The following is a 27,156-nucleotide window of genomic DNA, read 5'->3' as shown; positions in this document are numbered from 1 at the left end:
CCCTGAACTATGTGTGTTTAAGATGGGGCCACCAAAGGCAAAAGAGGGACCGTGTGGTCTCTCTGCAGAGAGGCACTTAACACTATTTATGCTCTTAATTAATCACATTTCTAAGTAAACACAAGTGCCCAAGCAAGCTGACTTACAGATAATATCAGCAAAATTTTTCCAAGAGCACTTAAGCTTGGCACAAGTCTGATAAATCTACTGCAAACAACAGGGGATTTTAAGTTCTCTATTCATTTTACAAGAGAACATTACGGGGATGGAATTTCACTAGGCCCAGCTTGGGCCAGAATCTACATATGTATTCAGAGAAGCCAGTTTGGGAACAGAAATATCTTAGTCAAAGATGAGTTTTGACTCACATAAAGAAGACGGATCTGTTCTAATATATGGGTCCTGCACAAGGCACGTTTCTTATTTTAGCTTACTTCCGTGGCTCAGACATCACAAAACTCATAAATTGCACACATACACACGCAGCCTGTTGGAGAAGCTCCTGCTGCATGTCCTGTTGAAGTGTAGTGAGAAGGTGCAAGAGAATCCCACGAAGCTAAGACATCCTGCCAGCGCTGTCCCCTGACCTGGGGGGTGTGTGAGAGGGAGACAGACAGAGAGGCCCTGAGTTCCAGAACTCATTTCTGCAGACTTGGCTGCTGGCCACAGAAGGTCCATCCTGAAGCTCACAGGGCTGCTCACTCCCAGGCCACACACCCTGGAGAGGCTGGCAGTCAGAGCTATGGACAGAGCAATGTATGGAGAGGCGCAGAACCACATCCCAGACAGCATCATGGGGCAACCCGTGTGCCCTCAAGAGCAGGCTCCCCTTGTTTTCTGTTCTTTCGGGCTACAGTACGCATCCCTGCCACCTTCTCTGCACTGCACGTGCAGTCCAGAAAAATGTCCATTCGGAGTGGGGCTCCCGTGATGCTGCCAGGGCTGGTCTCGTGTGGGGCTTCAATTCTCAGTCTCTTGCCTTGCACTTGGAGGACTGTGGCAGTGACTCCAGACCAACGTCCTTTCCAGCAGGGGCCTGGTGAAGGGCGGTGTTAGTGAGCATTTCTCCCCCGAAAAAGCCAAGGCTTAGCTGGGTGTGGTGTGCATGCCTGTGGTCCCAGCTACTCTGGAGGCTGAGGCCAGGAGTTTGAGGCTGCAGTGAGCTATGATGGCACCACTGCACTCCAGCCTGGGTGACAGAATGAGATCCCATCTCTATGAAACAAACAAAACAAACAAAAAACAAGAAAAGCCAAGACTTGAGTCTGTTGAGTCCGTCTCTCGCTGGCTGATGCTGGATTATCTGTTGACTCCTTAAACCAAGTTATAGGGGTTGGGTGGATATGTTACTTGGCTCAGACCAGAAGGTCTCACTCACACACTGTGGGTCTCAGATCCGCTTTAACTCTTAAAAATTATTCGGGGCCCCAGAGAGATTTTGTTTATCAATATTTATCATATTTGAAGATAAAATGGAGAACACCTTAACATATATTTGTCAATTCATTTTAAAAGAACGATAATAAACCCTTTCCATAAATAACTTAATTTTGTTAAAAATAACTAGTTTCCAAAAGCAAAAATCATGAGAAGAGTGGCATTGGTTTTTGCATTTTTGCAAATCTCTTGAACATCTGGCTTAGTGCAAGTCAGCTGGATTTTCATATCTGTATCTGGGTTGGTCCTGTTGAGGTACTGGGTGTTAGCTCGGTTGATGTATAGGGTGAACGTCTGCTCTCACTGAGATAGGTAGTTGTAAAAGACAACAGTACTTTAGTAGTCTCTTCAGATAATTGTGGATATTTTTCTATAATACTACACTAAAACTGTACAAGTGCTAGTTTTTAAAGGTTATTTGCAATGTGGAATCTGGAGCCATATGAATTAGTTTTTAATATTTTGATCTATTAACAGCCACTGGTCTGTCTTCCACTGTATTTATTTATTAAAAAAATTTAAATTTGTGTAAATCTATGGGGTACAAGTGTAATTTTGTGACATGGATAGAGCACATAGTCGTGAAGTCAGGGCTTTTAGAGTATCCATCACCTGAATAACGTACACCGTATCCATTAAGTAATTTTTCATCATCTACCCTGCTCCCACCTCCTTGTCTTCCACTTTGAATGGATCTTTTTCCATGCAGGTTTTTGTGACATGATGCATGAATCTTTTGGAAAATATTCGTTCACTGAGTTTTGCACATCTCCCAAATGTGGACATATTTCATTTTATAGTATCAAAAATTCTTTAATATCCTTTCTGATCACGTTAGAAAGGCATAAGTACTGGAATGCTGTCAAGCTCATGGTGGTGGATACGCATTTTGCAAAATTCTAATTTTTGCTTGAAAGCTCTAATTTTATCATTGGCAACAAATCCTGTCAGTGGCTTCATAAACTTACAAGCTCCACTTCTTTCATTTCAGAGAAAATGCTGGCCAGGCACGGTGGCTCACGCCTGTAACCCCAGTGCTTTGGGAGGCCAAGGTGAGAGGATCGTTTGAAGCCAGGGGTTTAAGACTAGCCTGGGCAACATAGTGAGACACCATCTCTACAAAAAAGCAAATTAAAAAGTTATCTGTGCATGGTGGCATGCACTTGTAGTCCTAGCTATGCAGGAGGCTGAGGGGAGAGGGGAGGATAACTTGAGCCCAGGAGTTTGAGACTGCAGTGAACCACGATTAAGGGCTGAGATTGGGTATATCTAAGTCTGAATAGTCACAATTTGTCTCTCAGCCTTTCTTATTTAGATTTATTTATTTATTTATTTATTTATTTATTTATTTATTTGAGGCAGGGTCTCGATCTGTCACCCGAGCTGGAGTGCAGTGGCATAACTGTGGCTTAGTTGAACTCCTGGGCTCAAATGATCCTCCTACTTCAGCCTCCCACTACAGGTGCATGCCCCCACACTTGACTAATGTGGGGTCTCACTATGTTACCCAGTTGCCCAGGCTGGTCTCAAACTCCTGGGCTCAAGCAATCCTCTGTCCTTGGCCTCCCACAGTGCTAGGATGACAGGTGTGAGCCACCATGCCTGGCCATCAACTTTTCTTCCAAGTAAAGATGGTGTTCCATGAAAACTGTGGCTAGTTGAGCTCACAACTTAAAACACTTGCACAAATGCTTTTTGCACATTATACTTTGATGTATATGAAAGAGCTTTATGCGTAGTTACCATTTTTTTACACAGGATAATAAAAAGAGCTGTACTCACAGGTTGAAATTTAATAAAAATAATTTTTAATGCTTTATCAAGAGCCTTCTTAAGTGTAACTGACTATTGAACATGAATGCCTGATGGCCAAGAATATAATGAGTATCAGCTGCAATCTTGATTTGTGCCAAATCACCTGCATTCTTATCTACCACTGCCTTTGCACCCCAGTGCAAATGTCAACACAACAAAGAAGCAATTAACATCTTGTGTTTTGACCTCATGGAGACCCTGAACATATCTTGCGGATTCCCACAGCCCACGCTTGGAGACCTGCTGGTTTAGACCCGTGAGGATCTACCTTTGTGGTGCTGGGCTCACGGCTTCCCCGGTCCACGTGGCCTGAGAGGATGGAAGGAGCAGTTCCCCAAAAGAAATCCAAAGTTTTTCATTTTGTTTTTGTTTGTTTGCTTTGTTTTGTAAGGGAAAAAAAAAGTGAATGGATATTGAATGGCCAAAATAACAATCTTCCACGCTGCACTTACCGTGGATACTGTTCTGTAATCTGCATTCTGTAAATTCCTTCATATAATAATAGCAGGTATATACCATGTGCCCACTGTGTGCCAGGCCTGGTGCTGTTTTATTTATAAATGTTTACTCACTTCACCCTAAGTGGTCCTTTGAGACTAGGGACATCTTATTTTGCAGATGAGGATGTTTGTAGCAGTTGTTCACCTAAGATTAGACATCCAGTTAAGTGGTGGAGCTTGGATTCCCTTCTAACTCGTTACTAGATCAAGATCCCAAATTGCGACATATTATGCTTTGCAGCTAAATATATTTTAATAAATAGATGATTTCTCAGTTTTTAAATCAACAGTAGACTCTTTCATTCAATGAAATTTTAAACAGAAGCCTGACCTGTAAAACAGACCAAAGCAATGCTGACTGGTTGAAGGGGGAGGTAGCCTGTGTTGTCTGAAGGGGATTAGACAGCCTCAGTGTCCCTCTGGTCCTTGTGCAGCCCCCGAGGTACTGTGAAGAAACTATTGGGGTTCCCTGGGTACATATCAGTTTGAAAATCTCTGTTCCTGCAGCATAATCTTTAAACATCAGCCCATATCTCTGAGTTGTAGAGGAGAAAAGTTGTTTTGCAGAAAGCCTTGTGGGAAAGTGGCTTGCTTTGTTTTCCTGTACGTTAATCTGAACTTTTTGGCATCAAAAAAGGAGTTGATGTAGGGTTTCGTTTGCCCCCCCATTAGTACATTTCAGGTGTGATGGATATAGCGATAGCACTGCAGAAGCTCCTTCCTGGGGTGAGAGACAGTGTACAGGGTGGTGGGAAGGCACCCGCACAGGAGAAGGAAGACCTGGGCCTTGGTTTGGCCTCCTCACGAATCACTATGTCACCCTTTCTGTCCATGCCTCAGTTGTCTCATATCATTCTTAGATGGCAGCTCAGGGTTAAGAGGTGGCTCTTAACTTTTTTTGGTCCCAGGCCTATGTGAGAATTTGAAAATACTCTAAATGAATATTTATGGAAAAGTTAAAGTTCGCATTGCATAGGTTTTTGTGCACTGCTTGGAGACAGGAAGAGAAGGATTTCCCATGTTAAGGACTCGAGTTGGGTTAATTTTTTTTTTTTTTTTTGACGGAGTCTGGAGTGCAGTGGCACGATTTTGGCTCACTGCAACCTCCACTTCCCAGGTTCAAGTGATCCTCCCGCCTCAGCCTCCCAAGTAGCTGGGATTACAGGCATGCGCTACCACACCTGGCTAATTTTTGTATTTTTAGTAGAGACGGAGTTTCACCATGTTGACCAGGCTGGTCTCGAACTCCTGGCCTCAGGTGATCCGCCTGCCTCTGTGTCCCAAAGTGCTGGGATTACAGGCGTGAATCGCGGCGCCCTGCCGAGCTGGGTTAATTTTAAGATTCCTTTCATCCATTTCTTTGTAAAATATTAATATCAGGCAAATGTGGAATTATTGAAAAATAAATTTCATTTGTGTTTCCAGATAATTAAGAATTAGCAATTTCAGCATAATTTTTATAAATGATTATTAATAAGCTGTATGTGGTTTGCTGGTAAATATTAAGGTGTACTATGATAAATTACTAACTTAAAAGTGACAACTCTCTAATTCTGTCACTGATAAAATAGTAAATCAGAAGTATTTGTCTTCTATTCTTGGCTTCTGGCTAGAGGTCATTAATTATTTACCTACATTAAGAAATAGGAGTAAAATTATAAGAATAATAGAAATTTAGGTATAATAATTTGTAAGCATATAAAGATCTTTTTCTAAATGTGCATTTTATATTTTTACTGAAAAAATAATTTTGCTATTTTGTGGCTTTTTTTCCAGATACTTTGAGAAAAGTCATACAGAAGGCACGTGAGTCCAAAATTGATTATGAGAAGGTAAATTTTTCATTGGTGTATTTATTATTAAAAATATGAAGTATGAGAAAAATTTTGGCTGACTTGAAAGTAAATCTTTATAAACAACCAGTTATTTAATCTGCAATTTTAGTAACCTTTTTTGACTAAGAACTTTCATGGAATATTGAACCACCTTATAAATCCCATTTGAACCACAGCGGAAATTTCAAAAGTAGCATTTGAAGAAAACCTTTCAAGTTGTATGTTATGTAAAAATTAAAAACTAAGGCCGGGTGCAGTGGCTCACGCCTGTAATCCCAGCACTTTGGTAGACCGAGGTGGGCAGATCACGAGGTCAGGAGCTCGAGACCAGCCTGGCCAATATGGTGAAACTCTGTCTCTACTAAAAATACAAAAATTAGCCGGGCGTAGTGGCACTCACCTGTAGTCCCAGGTACTCGGGAGGCTGAGGCAGGAGAATTGCTTGAACCCAGGAGGCAGAGGTTGCAGTGAGCCAAGATGGTGCCATCGTACTCCAGCCTGGGTGACAGAGTGAGACTCCGTCTCAAAATAAATAAATAAATAAATGAATGAATTAATTAATTAATTAAATGAAAACTAAAATTTCTTCAAAAAGAAATATTACGCTCCCTTTCTTTTAGCTGAGGGATGAGAACTCCCTCATTAAGTAGAATTGTTTGAAAATTCCTAGAGATGGTGACTGTGTACTCTGTTATAAAACATCGTTTGTTAAAAAGTAGCTTTGCATTTGTATAAGGTTTATGAAGCTCCTGCTGTGTGAGTGCACGGCTAGAATTGAAGGAAGGTGGAGATAAGGATGATAGCCTTTGGTCTCAAGAGGCTAGAAGACAGATAGCAGGGACCTTATCTAGTTAATGTAACAAGGATCATACAAGGGCAGAGCTGGTGGGATGGGTGGGCGCTCTGCTCACATTCCAGGCTTCAGAACCACGTGAGCAAAGAGGTCAAGGTATGAAAGAAGCAGGCCCCTGGCCAGAGGGAGAGAAAAAAAGGTAAGTTGGGGCCTGATCCTGGGAGGGCCTTGAACGCCTCCCTCGAGTGAGTCCATAGTATTTTCAGAAAGTATCAAGGCTCCTTGCATTTTTCTGCTTATTACCCAAGGTGCTGCCAATGCACTCCTCTGCGACTGCCTACCTAAACAGAAGAATGGTCTTTTGATTTTGGTGTGTTATGAGTGTAGGTTGCCCATGAAGCAAACAGACAAGAGTGTGTAGCGCTGAATGTAAGATAATAAAAATTAGTTAAATATGTTTGCCAGGTTCTCAGTCCTTCTCGGTAAGTAAAGCACTTTGTTCCTTCCTTTCCTGGTTTGAAGGTGGTTATCAGGCTACCAGTAAGCAGATGTGTATAGGTGAACGTTTTTTACTGGCCTGCACAACAAATCTGAATGCTAGTGTTTCCGGCACGGGAGAGGGCAGTTCCCTTTTGCCCAGTGAATCGTTACCTCAGATACAGTAGTTACAAATGGCCTCATCATATTCTTAATTTGCAAGAAAATTATACTCAAGAGAAAAGTAAATGCAGAAGCTGAAGAGGAAAGCCTTATCTAGAGGCCGTTTACATTCAGCAAGGGAAGACTGTGTGGAAGATGAACTGAGCTGTTCCCAGGGCTCACAGCCTTCCCCAGCACCGTGGAAAGCATTTCATTCCTCAGTGCCACAGGCTTCATTTGTATCTCCCAAACGAGATTGCCACATTGGCCTGCATCTCTAGGGGGAAGAAAATGACTGTTGCTTTTATATTTATATTCAAAATTAGCATAACATGCTTAGCCAGCCCGAATGCCAACCAAGGAACGGGAGTAGGGGCAGTGCTTCAGTGGGATCCGGGACTTGGAGAACGAGGTCCTGAGACCCTTAGGTGCCTTGAGGAACCTGCGAGTCTGAGCTGGAGCTGGGCTGCCACTGTCCCTGGCAGGGTCTTTGTGCTTGACTTGGTATTAGATTTGGCGCTCCCATAACCTTGGTTTATACCCTGGCTCCTGTTCTCTTTCCTTGCCTTTGCAAATGAATAAAAACTCTGGGTGGGGGTGCAGTGGAGAGAAGATGCAGAACTAAGCCCACATGAATGAGCTGAATCTTACTCTAGATGTGGAACTGGACCATGCTTTCTACCATTATCTAAAGAAAGAGGTTAATTAAACAAAAGCACCAAAGGAGCCAGGCCACATCTAGAGGAGGGCTTTCTGACTAGGTTTAGTCTGATAAAGGCTGGGTGTGTTGGGTTGGTTCCCCCTGAAGCAGACCCTACACCAATGACTCCAGGGCAAGTCGTTTGTCTGGGAGGCTCAGGGAACACAGATTCCTGGTCTTACCCATATCTTCTGACTCATGTGCTCTAGCAGAGAAGCCCGGGAGTCAACGTTTTTCTTTAACACACACTGTGAGGTGCTTCTTTATGTCTGGTGAGCTTGGGAGCTTGTGCCCTGGTTGGTAACAAGCCTGCGTGCCCCTTCCCCAAGAAAGAGAGACTGGGATCATTTAAAATGCCCTGTGTGACCCCAGAGGCAGGTATATCTGAACTGCCCCGCAGTCCCAGTATTTTGGATGCCTCATTTAAAAGTGATTCCCATCACAAACGGTGTTCCCTCAGATCTGTGAAGATCTGCCAGCTGAGGCAATAGTTTCTAAACTTTTAGATTTCCCGGACCAGAATATTTCAAAAAAGTGATCTAGAAAATGACATAGAGCCAGCTAATTTTATTTTGCCATGAAAGGACATTTAAAATCAAACATTGAGATGTTTGGAATAAAAATGGTGGGAATCCGTTGATCGCTTTAAGCATGGGAATAACACCATCAGATTTTTATTTTAGAAAAGGGCACTTGGGAAGATGCTGCCATTGGTTCTGGAGTTCTCAGATCTGATTCTCTATTTTATGAAGATCACATGGTTAGTGTGTTAAGCGTTTGTAACTTCCTCTCTAATTCTCCTTTGCGTAACCGATTAGCATACGGATTAAGAACCTTTTGGGAAATCCAAATGTAAATGCAGATGTAAATTTCAGAACTCGAAGCAACTGAAAACACTGTTTCTTGAATTCACACTCAAGTTTTATATTCCTTTCTCGTGTTTATCCTTCTATCACCCGATTTTCTCCTTGTGCGATATGAATGTTCTTGGTTATGGTTGATCACTCATAACTTTTTCTGTCTGTTTTCTTGATGCATGCTGCCTCTGCCAAAATTCCTCACCTGCATTGACTTCTACAGCCAGAAACTGTAATCTTAGGTCTAAAGGTAAAGTCCTTGTCTGCTGTTTCAAGTTGCTCTTTGAAAACCTTTCTGTTCTTCACTGTCATCCTCACTGTGAAGATTTTTAAATGATCCGTTTCATTTCTGTTTTTACCATCACTTTTAACCTTCTCTTTTAAGAAAGATATCTCTGTAATATTTAGATGTTGATCTTCAACACAATCAACAAAGCACTGGAAGATCTTGGTGTATCAAAAAACAGTTTAAGTAGTGACAGGCCTTCGTCTAGTCAGCCTAGAAGTGAACTCTTGAAATGCCCTGTCTTGTTCCTGATACTGCCTGATATTTAGTCAGTAACATTAGAAAGGCTGTGTTATCAAATGTACAATTTGTATTTAAAGCTAAAATTAGTGCATTTAAAACATTTCAATATATCTTCTCTCCTGGGTTTTGGTTCAGTGTCTCCTGGAATTCAGATAGAATTTACATTTCTTTAAAATAGTTAACAATTTAGAATATTTGCTGAGAAATGATGGAAAAATACTTAAGTAAGAGTTTGGAATGTCTGGGCTGGTTTCTTAACTGACAAGTGATATTGGTCCTCAAGGAAGGGTTAAGTCCCCTAATAATGCATCTTCGTGGACAGGGGATGGGGGTTAGCTTAAGCGTGAGCACATACTTGATGAACGCAGCAAGATTCAGCCACTTTTTTTTTTTTTTAGCAATTTAATCTTAATATGGAAGTAGATAATATTCAAGTGCCAGATGCACCAGATTTACTAGTCTTGAGCATTTGCTCATAGAGTTAACTACCATTTATTGAATATCTACTGTGTGCTGGGCACTTGGCTAGTTGTTTTCACATTCAGTCATTTAGTTATTTGTCCCTCACAATATGTTTATGAAGTTAATGCTAATGTGACACCATCCACTTTAGGGACCCGGAAGCCCCCTGCTGGGATGTAAAGCAGGTCTCTCCTCCAAGACATCACATTTGCTCCCAGGAACAAGACTTGTGTTTTATTTTCCTTTGCTCAGCTTGGCTTCAGAATTCGCAGCTGTCTAGATTGTCCATTTAGTTGCAAACTGCCAACTTGCAATTTTCTGCCATTCTTTAGAAATATAAGCAGCTACATGCATGAATTGGAATGACATCAAGTTTCATCATCTAGTTGCATTAATTTTCGTTTATCCCGGAATAAAGTCAGCAGTGATTATGAAAATATGTTTAGGTCACATGATTGTATCTAGAAATTGTGCTGTTCCTAGGAACTCAGGAACTGTCTGAGACACGGACTGCCAAGGTCGGTCCTTCACTGTGGATCTGGCTCCTGGGCATGGCATGAGCGGCACCTTTATTAAGTGTCTACTCAGTGCTTGGTCCTTTGTCACATTATTTCTAATCATGCATTATCACTAATTTTCACAATGACTTGACAAGGTACGTATTATTATTTCCAGTGTATCAGTGGAGGAACCCTGTGACTGGCCTCTGTTTAACGTGCCTGACTTAGAGTCTGAGCCTTTTTTCTAAATTAAGATACATTCCAGATTCTTGAGTAATTGTTTGCCAGCCAATCCAAAGTGCTTTGAATCTTTCTTTAACTTCTATTTGTGCAGTTTTCCTGGTGTAAAGCACCTTATATGTAGATTATTTGTTATGCAAGTACTCCTGCCAAGATTTATTGATCCATTTAAAAACAAACAGAATACCTTTGGGGTTAAAATTAAACCATTTGCAGCTCGAACTAGCATTTAGACATCTTCCTAGGGGTTGAAAGACATCTTTCAGTAACCACTTGGCCATATATTTAATAACTCAATTCTCTGCTTCCTCTGTTTCAAAAAGGAGCTTCAAAATGGAAAAAAATACATATATATATGCACATTCAGATTCCACTAATGATGGCAGATTGGTTAAATAAATGAAACATGGCCAGATGTGGTGGCTTACACCTGTAATCCCAGCACTTTGGGAGGCTGAGGCAGGTAGATTGCTTGAGGCCAGAAGTTCAAGACCAGCCTGGACAACTTGGTGAAACCCTGTCTCTACTAAAAATACAGTACTCGGGAGGCTGAGGCCCAAGCATCGCTTGAACCCAGGAGGTGGAGGTTGCAGTGAGCCGAGATCGTGCCACTGCACTCCAGCCTGGGCAACAGAGCGAGACCCTGTCTCAAAAAAACAAAACAAAACAAAAAAAAAGAACTTTGTACACCATGGAATGTTCTACTTATTATTTTGTGTTACAATATGTGCTGTTTCTTTTGTTTGAATTGCAGATTTTCTACTATGAAGCAGGGATTATTCTATGCTGTGTCCTGGGGCTGCTGTTTATTATTCTGATGCCTCTGGTGGGGTATTTCTTTTGTATGTGTCGTTGCTGTAACAAATGTGGTGGAGAAATGCACCAGCGACAGAAGGAAAATGGGCCCTTCCTGAGGAAATGCTTTGCAATCTCCCTCTTGGTGATTTGTATAATAATAAGGCAAGTACAATCTTGGACAACAACTGATTGTGTTTTAGGCTGATGAAGAGTGTCTCATATTTTAATGGTTAAACCATGAGTTTAAAACTAAACAAAATAGCAACAGTGAAAAAAAAAAAAACACAAAACAGAAAAGGGAGAACACAAGTGCTTGTCTAGAGTGATTTGAAAGGATCTCATTATCACCAGACATTAGCGTTGTAATGAAGCTGCCTCAGCTGAGCTGATGAGCCAGCCCTTTGGTATTTTTTTCCTCTTGAAGGTATCCTGAGAAATCTTGGACTGCAGAAAGGATTTACCTCCCAGCACAGCAGACTCCTCTTAATTAGCTATTTGCAGACAGGCAGAATGCAGAAAAGAGAGATGGATCTGCAAGTTAATTTGCTAGCTGAGTCCAAAGGAATCTTGATGGACAGATGCAGTCCCTGAATTTGGAAATTTGAAAATATTGTAGAATGCAGTTGACTTTCTAATAATAAGCCCATTTTTCTTTTATGTGCTGTTAATCCGCTACCCTCTCTTGAAGTCTGGAACACACTTCATGATTTAGGGTGTTTCTGCTGCAGCGTCTGCTGCTTTCAAAAGTTTTCCAGTTGACTGGCAGATCAGAAATACATTGCTTTTAAGATGACGTTTTTTCAAGTCCAAATTAGATTGCTCATCTGAAGAACATGCGCCACAACAGTGTTCCCTTGTTATGATGCTTGGTTATTGTTCCACATTTCCTCATTCATTCCGCCACTGTTTCACGCAGCAACAGAAATAAATGTGCCTATGATATGAAGGCACAGCAAGGGTTGGCCAACAGCATTCTCTTTGTTGTTTCTCCAAACACCACATGTGCTCAGTAGCCGTAAGATTTTTTTCAAGTTTTACTAAGGAAGTGATATTCAGGAATTTTAGCAGAAAACAGTAAGTCCTGTGAATTGGAGTTCTAGCTGTAAACCCAAGAAGGAAAGCCTTTAAGTGTGGCCACCAGCAGGTGTCTGATAAGATGTGTATGGCTTAGGGTGACCACTCATTGGAATGCAGTGTACCCATTGGAGAGGACTGGGCAGCTCTGGATTTGTTGATACCAAACAGTCACCATGACAGATGAAGTGAAAAAAGCAGGTTGCAGACTATGTGTAGAACATGGTAACTATGTTAAAAAAAAAAAAATCAGGAAGGAGACACAAGCACTTGGTCATATTTTTATAGAGCAGATGGGATGTGAAAGGGTTGACAAGAAACTGGCAACAGTGGTTGCCTCTGGAAAGGAAATTGAGGGTTGTGGAGGGGAAGGAAGGAAACTCATTTCTTGCTGTAGCTGGGCTTTTTGTCTCTTTTGATTATGTACCAGGCTTGGGTATTACCTATTGAATTAACTTAACTAAAACTTGAACAATGACAAAAAAAATCTTCACAACCGACAAAGGCCAATGCATTACCACTTACTCCAGGGCAGTGACTATTTAAGCAAAGACATACTTTTGCTCATAATAGTGGAATAATCGACCTTAACTACATATGTGTGTCAACAAGATCCAAGTGAATGTGTTAGCTGACTTCATGCATTGTTGGTTAGCCATAGAGTTACTTGTTTTTTCTCCATGACATTGGGGTGTGGGCATCTCTGCCTGTCAATCTCTCTCTCCCTCTCTCTTTCTTTTTTTCTCTTTTCTCTTTTCTGTCTCTCCTTGCCTCTTTGTATTTTTCTGTCACTGTCTGTCTCTTTCTCTGTGTCTCCAAAAATCATTTGATCTTTACTGTTTTTTTCACATTTGATTTTGAGAGGCAGTTTGGAATCAGGTCAGTAGTGGTCACTCCAGATGTCCCTGTCTCTCTCTGCTTTGTATTTGATATACTCTAAGGAATGCACAGACTCCTAGTTATAGGGGTAGTTACCTCCTTTTCAGCTACCAGAAGAATCTCAGTTACAGCCCTGAAACCTGTCAAACCCACCAGGGATCCTTGGTGTGTTTCCTGTAAGCCTGAAACTTACACGCTACATTTGTCTGGACACTTGCACAGCCATGTTTACCCGCTCCATACACCCTGGACCTCAAAGATGAGACTCGGATGTGAAAGCGTCATCTGAAAATATTGCCCTTAGGGCTTCTTGTTAGAGTGATTACTTACTTAACAAGTTAATAATTTTCACTTGATGTCAATACATGTAGTATAATTTCAGGAAAATTCTTTATTGAATGTAGTTATTTATTTACCTGAATAAGTGTTTACACGTGAAATAATGGGTTTCCAATATGTTGGGTTTCTTTCTTTTTTTGAGACAGAGTCTCACTCTGTCACCCAGGCTAGAGTGTGCAGTGGCGCTATCACGGCTCACTCCAACCTCTGCCTCCCAGGTTCAAGTGATTCTTGTGCCTCAGCCTTCCTAGTAGCTGGGATTACAAGCATGCGCCACCAGGCCCAGCAAATTTTTGTATTTTTAGTAGAGACGGGGTTTCACCATGTTGGCCAGGCTGGTCTCAAACTCCTGGCCTCAAATGATCTGCCCTCCTCGACCTCCCAAAGTGCTAGGATTACAGGCGTGAGCCACCGTGCCTAGCCACTACAATGGGTTTCTTTTCAAAACTGAACTTTTATTTGCATTACATATAATTATGTGTTATGCATGTTATAGTTCACTCTCAGCTGATTGAGTTATTTACATTATGTTGAAAATGCCAAAATATATCAACAACAAAGCTACAAAGTGAAAAACAAACTTGGCTTCCATTTATATATAAAATGAAAGCTACCATTTTGTTAATTCTTGAGAACTCAGACCTATCAAATCAATATATGTTTTTTTAAGTATATTTTAATTTGGAAAATTCTTTTTAAAAATGCATGCTGTGATTCTATACCCTCCTACACATTCAGTTAAAACAATTTTTCCCCACCCAAGTAAAACATTAATGTGAAAATTGTAATTTTAGATTTCAATATAATTAAACCAAAATTGATCGACTGTTTGAGATTGTGACAAAACTAAAACTAATTTGATTTCGTATAGCACATTGAATGTATATATAAATTATAAATAGGCTTAAATAAGAGTAGTATGTGAATTTTTTTTTCTCACTTTAAATTCTGAGGAGAATTTAAGCTTCTTTGCCTTGAACTTTTTGATTTACGGTAACTATTTTGATGGCTTCCTTTTGAAACCCCCACTGCTTTGCAAATACCTTAAACATCATGAGTTGCATAATACCTACATATTGTTTGCAAGTAATCCAAGCTAGCCAGGAGGATTAAAGACCTGGGGAAAGTTAAGATTTCTCTATTATGAGTAGCTAGACAGGAGAAGAAAGAATGTCAACAAAATCAGAAGATTAGATAAAAATAAGAAGGAAAAGAATGTCAACAAAATTGGAAGGCAGAAAGGGAAAGAAAGGAAGTGGAGGGAAAGATAGGAGTGTGGACTCTCTCTTGTTTAATGCAGGGCCTCTAGCTGACATTGACTTCAGCGGAAATGGGACACTATTGAGAAATAATCTTTGCGTACGATTTTTAAAAAATTCTTTCAGAAACCCAGAGCAGTCCACCTGCCTTTTATTGGACTCAATTTCATTTTGTGTCTCAAAATGTTACAATTAAATGCAGTTGGTTTTCAAGTTAGTTTTGAGCATCCTTTTTTATTTTAAAAAATGTGAATCTTTTCTTTAGGGGGTGAAGGGAAGACATAGGTGTTAAGGAGAAAGATGCTCTAGCAGATGTGCAATCTACGTGGGCATGTTCTTTCTCTGAGGGTTCCCAGAGGCAGCTGTGGAATGTGAGAATTCCGTAGACACTGACATATGTTTATGCAGTCTGTTTGACCATCAGCACAAGATCGAATTTCCACCTCTCACTGTAGACTGTTAAGCAGATGTGTCTTACTCCAGAAAAAGCCAAGTTTCTTCCCCTTTCTTTCTTTTTGCTTGTCACCGCTGCATTTCTCATAAAGGTTATGGAAGAAAAAAAACAACCATGCCTTGACTTCCTCTGTATGTTTCTAAGTTTCTCAGTATGATAAGCCAGCTTTGCTAATAATTCCCATGGTGAATTGAATCCCAGTCATTTTCAGGAAGCTGGCTATTTTCAAAGTTCATTTTGTACTAGGACGTGATTGCCAATTCCTGAATGGGAGGCTACAAGGTTGTGGAAAAAAGATTGAGCTAGATATAGCAGTCCTGAAAATCATGAAACTTTCTTCATGTGAATGAGGTCTGGTTACTTACAGTTTAAATGTAATTTTTTTGTTTTTTAATAAGAGCTCAGTTATAGACTGAAAGCATTTGTTTGGCTTTCTTTGGCTAATTTTATTAAATCAGTAGAAATTGGTAAGAACAATACAGTTACAAGTTTTAAAGTAAAGGTTTAAAAGTAAGGTTTAGCCTTACTCTGTAAAAAGCTTATTTACTTGTAAGTGTGTATGTGAGAAAATTGGTTTTTCCATAATAAAATATAGAAGATGTAAGGCCGTAAAAATAAAAATTCTTATCTTCTGCCAAAAATTCCAAGAGATTTTGTTGTACTGCTTAAAAGCATATGTTTTAGATTGTTTAAAGGCATTTATGTCAAATGCCAGAGAACCGATATTCACTGAAATATGATTTCCTTTTTGTGTTAGGTAAATGTCTCTTAGTATCCTTATGTTCTAATAATTGACTGGAGGTTGTTCAAATAAAAATATTTATTCACATACTTTTTTTTTGCTCAAAAAATACATTGAACAACAGGGAGTGTCTAAATCAATACCTCAAAGCATAATTTCTTTGTTCTCTATTTGTGTTTGAATAGAAGGTTTAAATTTGAGATTGCAAATGGAGACCATCAGTTGGTCTGCATAGTATTTACATTTTTTTTGTTAGTTGCTAATATTTAAAAATTGGGAGATTTCACATAAGAATCCAGATTCCCAGATTTTTGTGGATAATGGGAAGATACGGTAATATTTATCTGCCATCATGATGGTGCTTTTGAGACCTACAGATTAGCTGCTCCTCCAGCCCATTTTTGATCTCCCAGCTCCCGTGACCCCATGCTACCCAATTTTTCCTTAATGCTTTCTGCCTGCTTACACAGGCATTAGAATTTAAATACAAAATTTACTTTGTGCTTTAGTTTGAAAATCAGCTTTGAAAACCACTAACTTCTACTCTATAATTATGCTTAGTACAGTTTTTTTTTCTTTTTCTCTTTAATAATGGGGTCTTGCTATATTGCCCATGCTGGACTTGGAACTCCTGGGCTCAAGTGATTATCCCATCTTGGTGTCCCAAGTAGCTAGGATTACAGGCGTGTGCCACCACACCCAGCTTAGTACAGTTTTTAAAAAAAATTATCAATGCTTTAATTTTAATTAGATCTATTATCGATTAGTAGAAATGTAGATCTAAAATATGTAGCATTGAAATCGAGTGTTGTAGTGAAATGTTGTATTGCAGTTCATTTCACTGACTGATGATCTTGTGAGTAAGGACATTTATTCAATAAAGGCACAAAGACAGTTTCTGACTCACACTTAGACGTACGGCCAGTCTTCTAAATAGACCAAATGAAAACAAAGCTGGACCCCTAAACTAACCTTCATGGAGCACCCAGTGTAGACAAGACTGCATTATACAAAGTTAACAAAGAAGTAGTTTCCACCTCTTTTTAGGAAAATTAAACATAGATAAGAATAAAGACAAATTAGAGTGTGAAGTGAGACATACCCCATCAGAATTGAAGGGAGAGCCTCTGGGAGTTCAAGGCAAGGAGGTTCTTCTCCCTCCTGGGGATGGGTGGAGGGGTCAGTGAGGGTCAGGTGAAGGTGGACTTGGACTGGTGCTTTTCTCCCAAGTTCACTTTGACTTCTTATATCTGCAATCTGACGAGTGAATAAAATAATCTGGACATGCTGGCAAGAGAGAGCAAGAATCCCCATTGTGAATATCAAGTATGTTCAGGTGGTGATCCTGACTCGTCATGGTCTAGAATGTTTTGGATTTGGCATGGTAGCAAGCTCCAGGTGCATTGCTGACTCAACTTTTGTGTGTGTGTGTGTGTTTCTTCTTCACAAAACTCCAAAATCATTATTTTGAGTCATTTGACCTCTTTGGCATGAGTGCCTGATTTCATAACTCTTATTGCTATAGTGCATTGACTCCTAAAATACCAATGCAAATTTAGGACAAATTATAAGGCGGTCATTCCAAATGGGACAGAATATTGTTAATATTTATTTTAAAAGGTTACCATCAGAATTAACCCAAACTTAAAAACCTTAGAGAATGTGTACATCCAGTACTACTCTCCTTTACAGCTTGAGAAGCACTTATCTAATCCAAATTAGATTGGATCTAATTTATCTAATTACACCTAAAGATCTAAACTTTCAGTTTGGAGGTACCAACTGGAGTCCACAGAAAGAAAGTGATTTTCTCTGGCTTATACAGTACGGTGGTGGCAGGACAGGACCCAGAACTCAAATCCTGTGCCCCCAGTCTAGTACTCAGTACACTGCAACTTGTTAACCATAAGAAATATTCCTCAACGTTGTATTATATAGACTTTTTTTGGAGCATTTTGGGAAACCTAATGGACCTATACTGCAATGGAAAAGTTATACTGCAATGGAAAAGTATGTTTTGAAACCAGTAATGAACCAGTGCTCCTTGGAATGTATTTATACTATAAGTGGGGTGGATAACTGTCCCCATTTACCCAGGATGGAGAAGTTTCCTGGGGACATGGGATTTTAGGTGCAAAAAATGGGATGTTTAGTCATCCTACCTGTAATTATATGCACAGATAAAGCCTCAAGACATTGCTTTTGCTGGAGAGGCAGTGTATTGATTTTCGGCATCTGATATGTTTTTGAAGTTTGCCTATTATTTGCAAAACTTAGTTCCAAAACCATATCTACATCTTCCACTGGTTGATTACAAGCTAACAAGTTTGTTACTTGCTTCTGCAGGTAAAAAAAAAAAAAAAAAAAAAAAAAAAAGTTCGGCTATGTTTATGTAATTCCTTACTGCCACCTAGTGGCCAAATCAACAGAACCTTGGCAATTAGCACCTTCTAATTTAATGTTTCAATATTCAAAGGCTTTGCCACAAAAACAGGCCAATTGGTCAAATTATTTTAAGTCAAAGGATTATTAGTAACTAGTCAACAGTAAGAACCCTTAAAAATTATCACATTAGACATTTTAGATGGCTTGGAAAAAGACGTTTTGGTTTTTTTCACATAGAGAAGGCTTTCCTGTAAGATGCCTTTCATATGACGTTTTTTGAAGCCTTTTTTGAAGCATATTTCACATGGAGGAAAGTGTCCTTTTCCCAAGTACATATGCATAAGTGTCCATGAAGTGAATCCACCCATGAATAGAGTACTCTGCCATTCCACTCCTGCTCTGGGCATAACCACTGACTTCGAGCACCACCGTTTCACTTGTTTTTGCACTTTCTGTAGATGAAATAACACATAGGTGCTCTGTTGTATGTGGCTTCTCACATAGCATTTTAATGCTAAAGTAACTCATGTTTCTTTCCAACCTGGACAATACAGGCACTAACAGACAATTAGAGAAACCAAAAGCCTTAGAAGCCCCAAGTACTCTTATCATTTTGATGTTTTTTTCTATAGCCTTCTTTGGGGGGTCAGGGAGCAGAAGTGTGTGTGTGTGTGTGTGTGTGTGTGTGTGTGTTCACACACATGCATATGTTCACACAGGAGGATGTGTACACACATTCACATGAGGACAGGAATGGGACTGGATCATGCATGCTGCCTTATAACATTTTTGCATCTATTTCCTCCACAATTTGTTGTGAACATTGTTCCATTGACAAGAGTCATTTTGAACAGAATGGAAATTTGCCTCCTCTGGGAGGACTGAGTCCTGTTTTGTAGCCCCTATGTGGGTGGTGGTTTGACTGTGGGATGGCAGTGGGAAGGATGCGGGAGGAGAGGGCAGCGGGAGAGGAAAGGCCAGTCCTTCTGCGGGCTCCTCCCTGACTCCTGCTCTGCTGCCTGGACCTGGACAAAGAACCGTGGTCCACGCAGTAAATGCTCTTTCTTCTCTCTGCCTTTTCCTGCAGCATTGGCATCTTCTATGGTTTTGTGGCAAATCACCAGGTAAGAACCCGGATCAAAAGGAGTCAGAAACTGGCAGACAGCAATTTCAAGGACTTGCGAACTCTCTTGAATGAAACTCCAGAGGTAAAAACCATCATCTCTATGTACTGCGATGCTTTATATTTTTGGTTTTTTGGAGTTCCTGTGTATATTTGGAATCTCATTCAAACGTTCTAGAAACACAGTGAATCAGCGTAGACTGGTGTTATCTGTTGATGTCCTGGATGAATAAATAAAGCCCCAGAAAGTGATTTTCAAGAGTACAAAAGCTGAATTTCAAAATTGGTGTTTTTATTTTATGAAGATATAACTTAGCATTACAGTACGTATTATAAAAGGACTTAACACTTTTAAGGCTCTTATGATTTTTTTTAAAAAGAAAAGTTTTTGGGCCTTATTACCGTTTCTTTTTGGCGATATAGTTAACTTTCCATCACTTGCACAAAGTTACTCTTGTAATGAAACCATCCAGCTTTATAAACATCCATTTGCTAATGTCTGCATAGGTATGTCAGATTCCTTGGGAAAGACACACACGCACAGTCTCTGTCACACACACACACACACACTCACATACACACATACACACATGTACAAATACTCAGGGACACACAAATTGTCTTTAGAGAAGGGCAATGGGATGGTTGAAGGGTGGGGATGGGAGAGGAGGTCCCCTTTCTTCTGTATTCCAGAAGTATGTTGATGAATTACCTATTCAGAACATCGTTTTAAAAAGTGTCTGGGCAGGAAGCAGCCTAAATGTGTGATGCTCATGGGTTCCAACTTGTCAGAAAGTAGAAAGGTTTCTAGGAACTTGCTGGTTACCTGAAAATGTCCTGATTCAGGAAAACTTTTGTATATTAAATCTCTTTTTGCCCTTTTATTGCCTTTGGACCTTAGAAGGGGAGGTTTCACAGAATGTTCTTTTTTCAGCAAATCAAATATATATTGGCCCAGTATAACACTACCAAGGACAAGGCGTTCACAGATCTGAACAGTGAGTAAAATTTAAAGTTGCTTCACATTTTTTTTCTTTGTTTTGACTCATCTCCCATAAAACAAGGACTAAGAAGTGACATACGTGAAAGTTGGGGGAAGATAGAAAGATGATTCCCTAGCCTTATTGCCAATGTGTCATTTGTTACTCAGTGATTAGAATCTAGCCCTCATCGAAGGCATCTATTTCACAAGCAGCAGGACCTTTTGTTTTTTCATTTTACACTTACTGGAAAGCTTTAGCATTCTTGCAGTCACAAGCGCTCATTCTCCATTTCCTTCGTGAGGGAAAGATTGTTTTCCTGCCAGGTGCCCTGCACAGACACAGCTGGCTCCTCAGAGAAACCGGTGGCTTCAGAAATGGCTGGATGGAGAGGGCTCAACCCTGCACACCACAGTTTAGCTTAGTGTTTCTCAACCGGGGGGTGATGTTTGGCACATTTGGTGACACCTGGAGACATTTTGGGTTGTCACAATGAGGTGAAGGTGGGGTGGGTACAGCACTACCAACATCTAGCGTGTCAAAGCCAGGGATGCCTCTAAGCATCCCATAATGCTCACAACAGCCCCCACCAGAGTGCAGTCCGGGTGCGAACTCCGGTCTAGCCGAAGAGATTAGACACACAGGGAGTCACACACAGGTCAAGATGATAACACCATGCTCCTGGTATGAGTAAATACCAGGTCTGTGAGTCTGTAGTGATTAATTTTTCACTGGGGAACAGTTGGTGTGGAGACCCTGAAGAGAAATCTCCATACACGAGTCGACCCCTAGACGGGGTCCAGGATGCAAATGGGTTTTGCAGCAGGAGGGGCTGAGGCAGTGTGGAGAGAATGAGGGAGGCGTGGAGAGATGAACAGAGGCCACCCTCACCATCTTTGTGCTTATTTGCACGTAGGTATCAATTCAGTGCTAGGAGGTGGAATTCTTGACCGACTGAGACCCAACGTCATCCCTGTTCTTGATGAGATTAAGTCCATGGCGACAGGTAAGTAGTGGGCAAAAATGACCAAAGAAAGTTCCATCTAGGAGTCCCTGGACTTGGCAGGCTCACTCACTCTTTTCTTGTTCCCTGAGAGCTGGCTTGGGGAGAGCCACCATCCGTGGCCACACAGACAGTTCAGGTCAAGACACTGTGTTGCAATAGCTTGGTTGTGCTCTTTATTAAAGCTTGTGCCAAAGCTGTTGCCATTTCAGATGATAGGGGCAGAATTTGTTAGGGGTCCACCACCTGTTTTTTAAACACAGTTTTATTGGAACACAGCCATACGCATTTGTTTAGATATCATCTGTGGCTGTTTTCGTGCTATGATGGCAGAGTTGAGTCGTTGGAAGAGACATAGTGTAACCCACAAAGCCTAAAATATTTACCATCTATCTGGCCTTTTACAGAAAAATTTGTTGACCGTGATACAGAAGACGAGGAACCTATAGACATTTAGGTCAATCAGAGGGAAATTGATTCCTTTTTCCTTCCTGAAAGAGAAACTTAGAAGCAAGAAATATACATATATATCTTAAGCCTCCATGGTCAATGGTATAAGTGACAGATATACTGATTTTAATAAACTGCATGCTCCACTGTAATGAAAAAGGACCTCCTAGGCCCTTCCCAATGTTGAGAAACATGTCCTTGGTAGGTACTTGATAGAGAGGACAATTACATCTATGTAAAACACTCATTTTGCCAATACAAATTTTACTTTCATGAGCTGGCATCCCTGAGAACATAGTCCATAAAGAAGAAAATTGCATGGAAATTGGAAAATTATTCCCATTCCTTTTGGCATGCCTTATAGTTCAACAACTGAGACAAATGTGCAGAAACAGGAGGACGTGCAGAACAGGAGTTGTTAAGATGAGTCCTAACTAATTGAAAGGCCTTTCCTTCCCTTTCTTCTTGACCCTGCAGAGGGTCCGGCCAACAACAACATTCTCAACATCGACAATAACATCGTGAACGACATCCTCTGTTGTTGACGGCTTAGAATTCTCTAGACATCTATTCTCTTCATTACCAACCATTTTCTTTCCAGGCAAGGAAATGGAGGCCCAGAGAAGGGATATGACCTCAGAGACCATTGCCTCCTGCCTTCGTGTCCTGGCTTTTTCCACATGGCTTCTCCATTCCTTCTTTCTTTCCTTCCACCCTCCCTCCCTCCCTCTCTTTCTTTCACTCCTTCCCTTCTTCTCTCCTTCCTTCCTTTCTCCTTCTTCCCTCCCCTACTCCTTTCTTCCTTGCATACCTGGCCCCTGTCCATCATTCCAGTCTCATTTCCTGTCTAGGACACTCATCTCTGATGCACCTTTCTCTTCTTGTAAGAACATCAGTTCTGTTGGATTAGGGACCCACCCTTATGACCTTATTTAACCTTAGTTACCTCCCTAAACTTCACATCAGTGGTTAGGGCTTCAAAATACAAATCTGGGGGAGACATACTTCAGTCCATAGCAATTGGGTAGCTGGGAAGTGGTGGAGTTGGGATTCAGACCCCGTTCTAGCAAGAGCCCGTGTTACCTGGACCACCCTAGATGGGACTTAGTACCTTGAAGAGTATTAAGATGGAAGGTGCTGTGGTGACATCCACAAGGAGGCAACACATGCACCTCTGGAGGGAGAATTGGAAATCTGGGATTCCAGTGCTCACATGGCCCCAGATGATGCCAGGCAACCCTGCAGCCCGGATCCCTCGTGCGTCAGTGCGTTTGCAGTATTGAACAAGATCTTTTTGTTTTCCAAAAGCTTCAAAGTATTTTATGTCTATAACATATTAACTGGGTTGTAACTCTGGGAGTCATTCCAGGCCCACCAAGATCACATATATTATGTGACTGCAATGTTGAAGAGATCACATATATTATGTTTGCAATATTGAAGAGATCCAAGGTCTCTTCCAGCCCCAAATTAAGTAACAGTGAAGGCTGGGCAAAGTATATGAATGATGGACTGTGGTTGATGCATACCTTTACTTTTTGCCCAATGTTCTTGCAATTTTTAGTAACTGAATTATAGTACTTTTTAGGTAAAAGATAATTCAAAGATTCTCTTTTTCTCTTCAGTGCCTCCTGTGTTATTATTAAAGTTCTTTTTTTTGTTTTTTTAATTCAGCCGGAATAAGTTAAAATTTAGCCTCTGGTGTTGCCAGAACTTCTTAAAACATGCTTAATAAACTACTCCAGCAATTTTTTTTTTTTTTTTTTTTTTTTTTTTTTTTTTTGCTAAAAATGATTTGCAGCCCTATGTGTTTAGTGGGTTTTGGAGAGAGCAGAAACATGCAGTTGTTTTGGTGTGCAAATCATATTTGGACTGCAGATCAGGACCTATAAAGGAGATACACTATGGGCTGGTAAAATGGTAATTAACTAAAATTGAGAACTTTAGATATCTTTTCCACTTATTTCAGATACATAACATATATGATCCTGGTGGGCCTGGACTGACTCCCAGAGTTACAACCCAGTTAATAGTTCATAGACATAAAATACTTTGAAGATTTTGGAAAACGTGTATTTATTACTTCTGAGTCCTCCCTGTGACATGACAGAATATTATCCACAGGCTAGAATGGCTACGAACAGTGCTTAATACACATTTCCTGGGCCATGCATTTATTTTATCACCTGTCATTCTCCGTTGTTGTTGTTGTTGGTGGTGGTGGTGGTGGTGGTGCTGGTTCTTGCCTTAAGATAACTTATCTTGAAGTTGAAGTGAAAAGGGCTGTGAGGAGTAAACCACAGAACATTAAAACATGAAGTGTGTTTTAGCCTGCTCTTTTGTGTTCTTCTGTGCATTTCTGGTGTATTTCTGTGTATTTCTGGTGTACTTCTGTGTATTTCCGGTTGCAGCTGAGTTCTTTTTTGTGTTGCTGTGGTTAATATTTATTGAGCTTCTGCTATGAGCCAGATACCAGACTTCATGCTTCACCGACAATACTGGATGATAGGTGGGAGAGGTGAAAAGCTGATACCCAGGGTGCTCTTTGATAGTCCTAAATATTATTACAATCTTAAATATTGTTAAGCTATGATTAGACTGAAATTCAAGAGAAAATACTGTTTGAAGCAGAGTTTAAGGTTTTCTATTCAGGTAAAGTGATAGAAATTTGAGACCAAGGAGGATACAGTTCAATTCTGGAAGCCTCCCCAGGTCTCTGGGTACATCCTCAAAGCTAGGTTGCAGTATCTAACCAGACCTAGTGAGCATGGTGGAGACCATCTCCTAAGAGCTCAGCCCCACAAGCTATTAGGGCACAACCTGGAATCAGACTCTTCTAGTAACCAGGAGGTGACCCAACACACTCCCTAATTTATAGATGAGACCGAGGTCCTGAGAAGTGAGAGTGTGCCAGATGTGCTGTAGCAGGGTAGAAGCAGAACTGGGATGCAACCTCGGGCTACTTTTGGCTAGACTCAACACGGAAACATTTTTAAAATGTATGTGTGTGTGTGTGTGTGTGTATGTGTTTGTGTGTGGTTTTAACACTCAAGTATTTTCTGTTATGTGGCTGCCAGGAAAGGGTGGGGAAGCCAGTTTTTAAGGGCATTCATACTTTTCCTTGAAACACCCGATTGCAGCTTGATCCTCCACCATCTGTTCTGTGAGCCACAGAGAAAAGACCTGACCAAGAAGATTTATTTGCTTAGACGAAGAGCAATGCCCTCTAATTTAAATTTCACATCTTTTACTGCTGTGGCTTTAAGCCACTGTGGAAAAAAGTTGTAATTCCCTACCTCCCTAGTCATGTATAGGTAGCTCCACCATCCAGATAAATCAGGATAGCAAACAATTATTCTGGGTTTCCTAGTACTAGATGCCCCTCCACATACATGATGGGGGTCACATCCCAATAAACCCATGGTGAACTGAAAACATTGTAAGTTGAAAATGCGTTTAATACACGGTAGAATATGCGTTGTTTGCCCTCTTGATTGCATGGCTGACTGGGAGCTGTGGCTCGCTGCCACTGCAAGAGAGTATCCTACCACGTATCACTAGCCTGGGAAAGTTCAAAATTCAAAATTCGCAGCACGATTTTAACTGAATGCATATAGCTTTCCACTATCATAAAGTTGAGAAATCATAAATTGAACTATTGTTAGTTGGGTACTCTCTATATGAGAATGTGTCCTAGGGGGTAGGGCTTCCAAAATTAAACAGACTACTGCCTTTGAGGCATTTTCATCTGACTGATCTAACCCCCATGTTGCATGATGAATGTGGTGGTGTTTCAGTACTTGAAGATGAGGAAATTGGCTCAGAGTGGTTCAGGAGCCTGTTTTTAGTCACACAGCAAATAGCAAAGCTGAGATCCATGCCTAGACCTGCCTGTATCTAAAACTGTGCTCTTAACTACTGTGCTAGTTTTGATTCCAACTCTTAGAATAGAGCTAAAATATATCTGGGCGTAATCCATTTTGATGTGCATTTAAACTACTGGGATTGACTTGTTTGGACTGAGCTCTTCGAGGCTGGGTGGTGACAACTTTGCTGACCACTGCTGGCCAGTTAATGCTGCATCAAGGTGTCCCCATCATGCTCCTGGGTTGGTGCTTGCCCCCTGCTTCTTGTTGGAAAGGGACCCCAAGCCGAAGAGTGGAGCTAGTTGGAGCAGCTGTTAGAGCAGCCTAGCGATGCTCCTGTATTCCCCTCTCAGACTGCCCCTTGCAGTGTGTCCCTCTCACTGCCATCTAAAGTCATTTACCAGTCCATCCCAAGTCCCTTTAGACACACTTTTGGAGATGAGGAGGGACTTGGCATGTGTGTTCTGAAGTGAGCTGTGTTTCCATAGCAATCAAGGAGACCAAAGAGGCATTGGAGAACATGAACAGCACCTTGAAGAGCTTGCATCAACAAAGTACACAGCTTAGCAGCAGTCTGACCAGCGTGAAAACTAGCCTGCGGGCATCTCTCAATGACCCTCTGTGCTCGGTGCGTCCATCAAGTGAAACCTGCAACAGCATCAGATTGTCTCTAAGCCAGCTGAATAGCAACCCCGAACTGAGGCAGGTGAGCAGGCTTGAGCTTGCCATGGTCAAGGGCTGCATGCTGGGGACTGCCGGGCAGGGCTAAGCGTGGGTGACCTATCCAGTGCATGGTGGCCTGACTTGGAGAACAGTTAGCCCCTGGCCTCTGTCAGCCTTCTTGAGTCATTTGATCACCATATTGGAATGACCACAGCAGGAGCAAAGGAGTAAAAGGGAACCGCTTCATGAGAGTTCTCTGCCATTGAATGAAACATATCAGAATTAATTCAGCTTTACAAAGAAAAAAGGAAACAGAATATATTCATGTAGACCTTTAAGAATTAAAAAAATTTTAAATGATGTGCCTAGTCTGTTAGCCATGTATGCTGCAATAGAAGAAAATCCCATTTTCCCAAAGAAAAGATTTTTTAAAAAGAATTTGGAACAACTTGGATTACGTGAAGTTCTGAGATATAGGTTAAATGACCATGTCTATTAATGATGTCTAACTTATTTAGTTACATACACACCTCGCTTTTTTTGAGATGGAGTGTCATTCTGTTGCCCAGGCTGGAGTGCAGTGGCACGATCTCAGCTCACTGCAACCTCCAACCTCTCGTGTTCAAGTGATTCTCTTGCCTCAGCCTCCTGAGTAGCTGAGAATACAGGCACCCGCCACCATGCCTGGCTAATTTTCGTATTTTTAGTAGAGACGGGGTTACGCCATGTTGGCCAGGCTGGTCTCAAACTCCCGACCTCAAGTGATCTGCCTGCCTCAGCCTCCCAAAGTGCTGGGATTACAGGCATGAGCCACCACGCCCGGACACCTCACAT

The 27,156-nt window shown here is 41.0% G+C and overlaps 1 protein-coding gene across 8 annotated transcripts in view; it reads left to right on the top strand.

Moving 5' to 3' along the window:
• The window catches only part of PROM1 (prominin 1), a 112,424-nt gene that overhangs the window by 37,580 nt on the left and 47,688 nt on the right, over positions 1 to 27,156 (top strand). For 6 of the 8 annotated variants that reach the window (XM_054485658.2, XM_063663529.1, XM_054485657.2 and 3 more), the window contains 6 exons: positions 5,529 to 5,584; positions 11,062 to 11,267; positions 19,325 to 19,445; positions 20,295 to 20,358; positions 21,257 to 21,346; positions 26,148 to 26,365. In XM_054485658.2, coding sequence (XP_054341633.1) covers positions 5,529 to 5,584; positions 11,062 to 11,267; positions 19,325 to 19,445; positions 20,295 to 20,358; positions 21,257 to 21,346; positions 26,148 to 26,365 — 755 coding nt within the window. Of the gene's footprint in view, positions 1 to 2,346; positions 2,490 to 5,528; positions 5,585 to 8,804; positions 8,827 to 11,061; positions 11,268 to 19,324; positions 19,446 to 20,294; positions 20,359 to 21,256; positions 21,347 to 26,147; positions 26,366 to 27,156 lie in introns of those variants that run through there. The other 2 variants (XM_063663527.1, XM_063663526.1) reach the window with 2 other exon arrangements.

Source organism: Pongo pygmaeus, chromosome 3, assembly GCF_028885625.2.
Source record: "Pongo pygmaeus isolate AG05252 chromosome 3, NHGRI_mPonPyg2-v2.0_pri, whole genome shotgun sequence".
In the NCBI taxonomy this organism is placed as follows: domain Eukaryota; kingdom Metazoa; phylum Chordata; class Mammalia; order Primates; family Hominidae; genus Pongo; species Pongo pygmaeus.
Note: the sequence above shows the minus strand (reverse complement) of the source record. Positions and strands in the feature narration are given on the sequence as shown.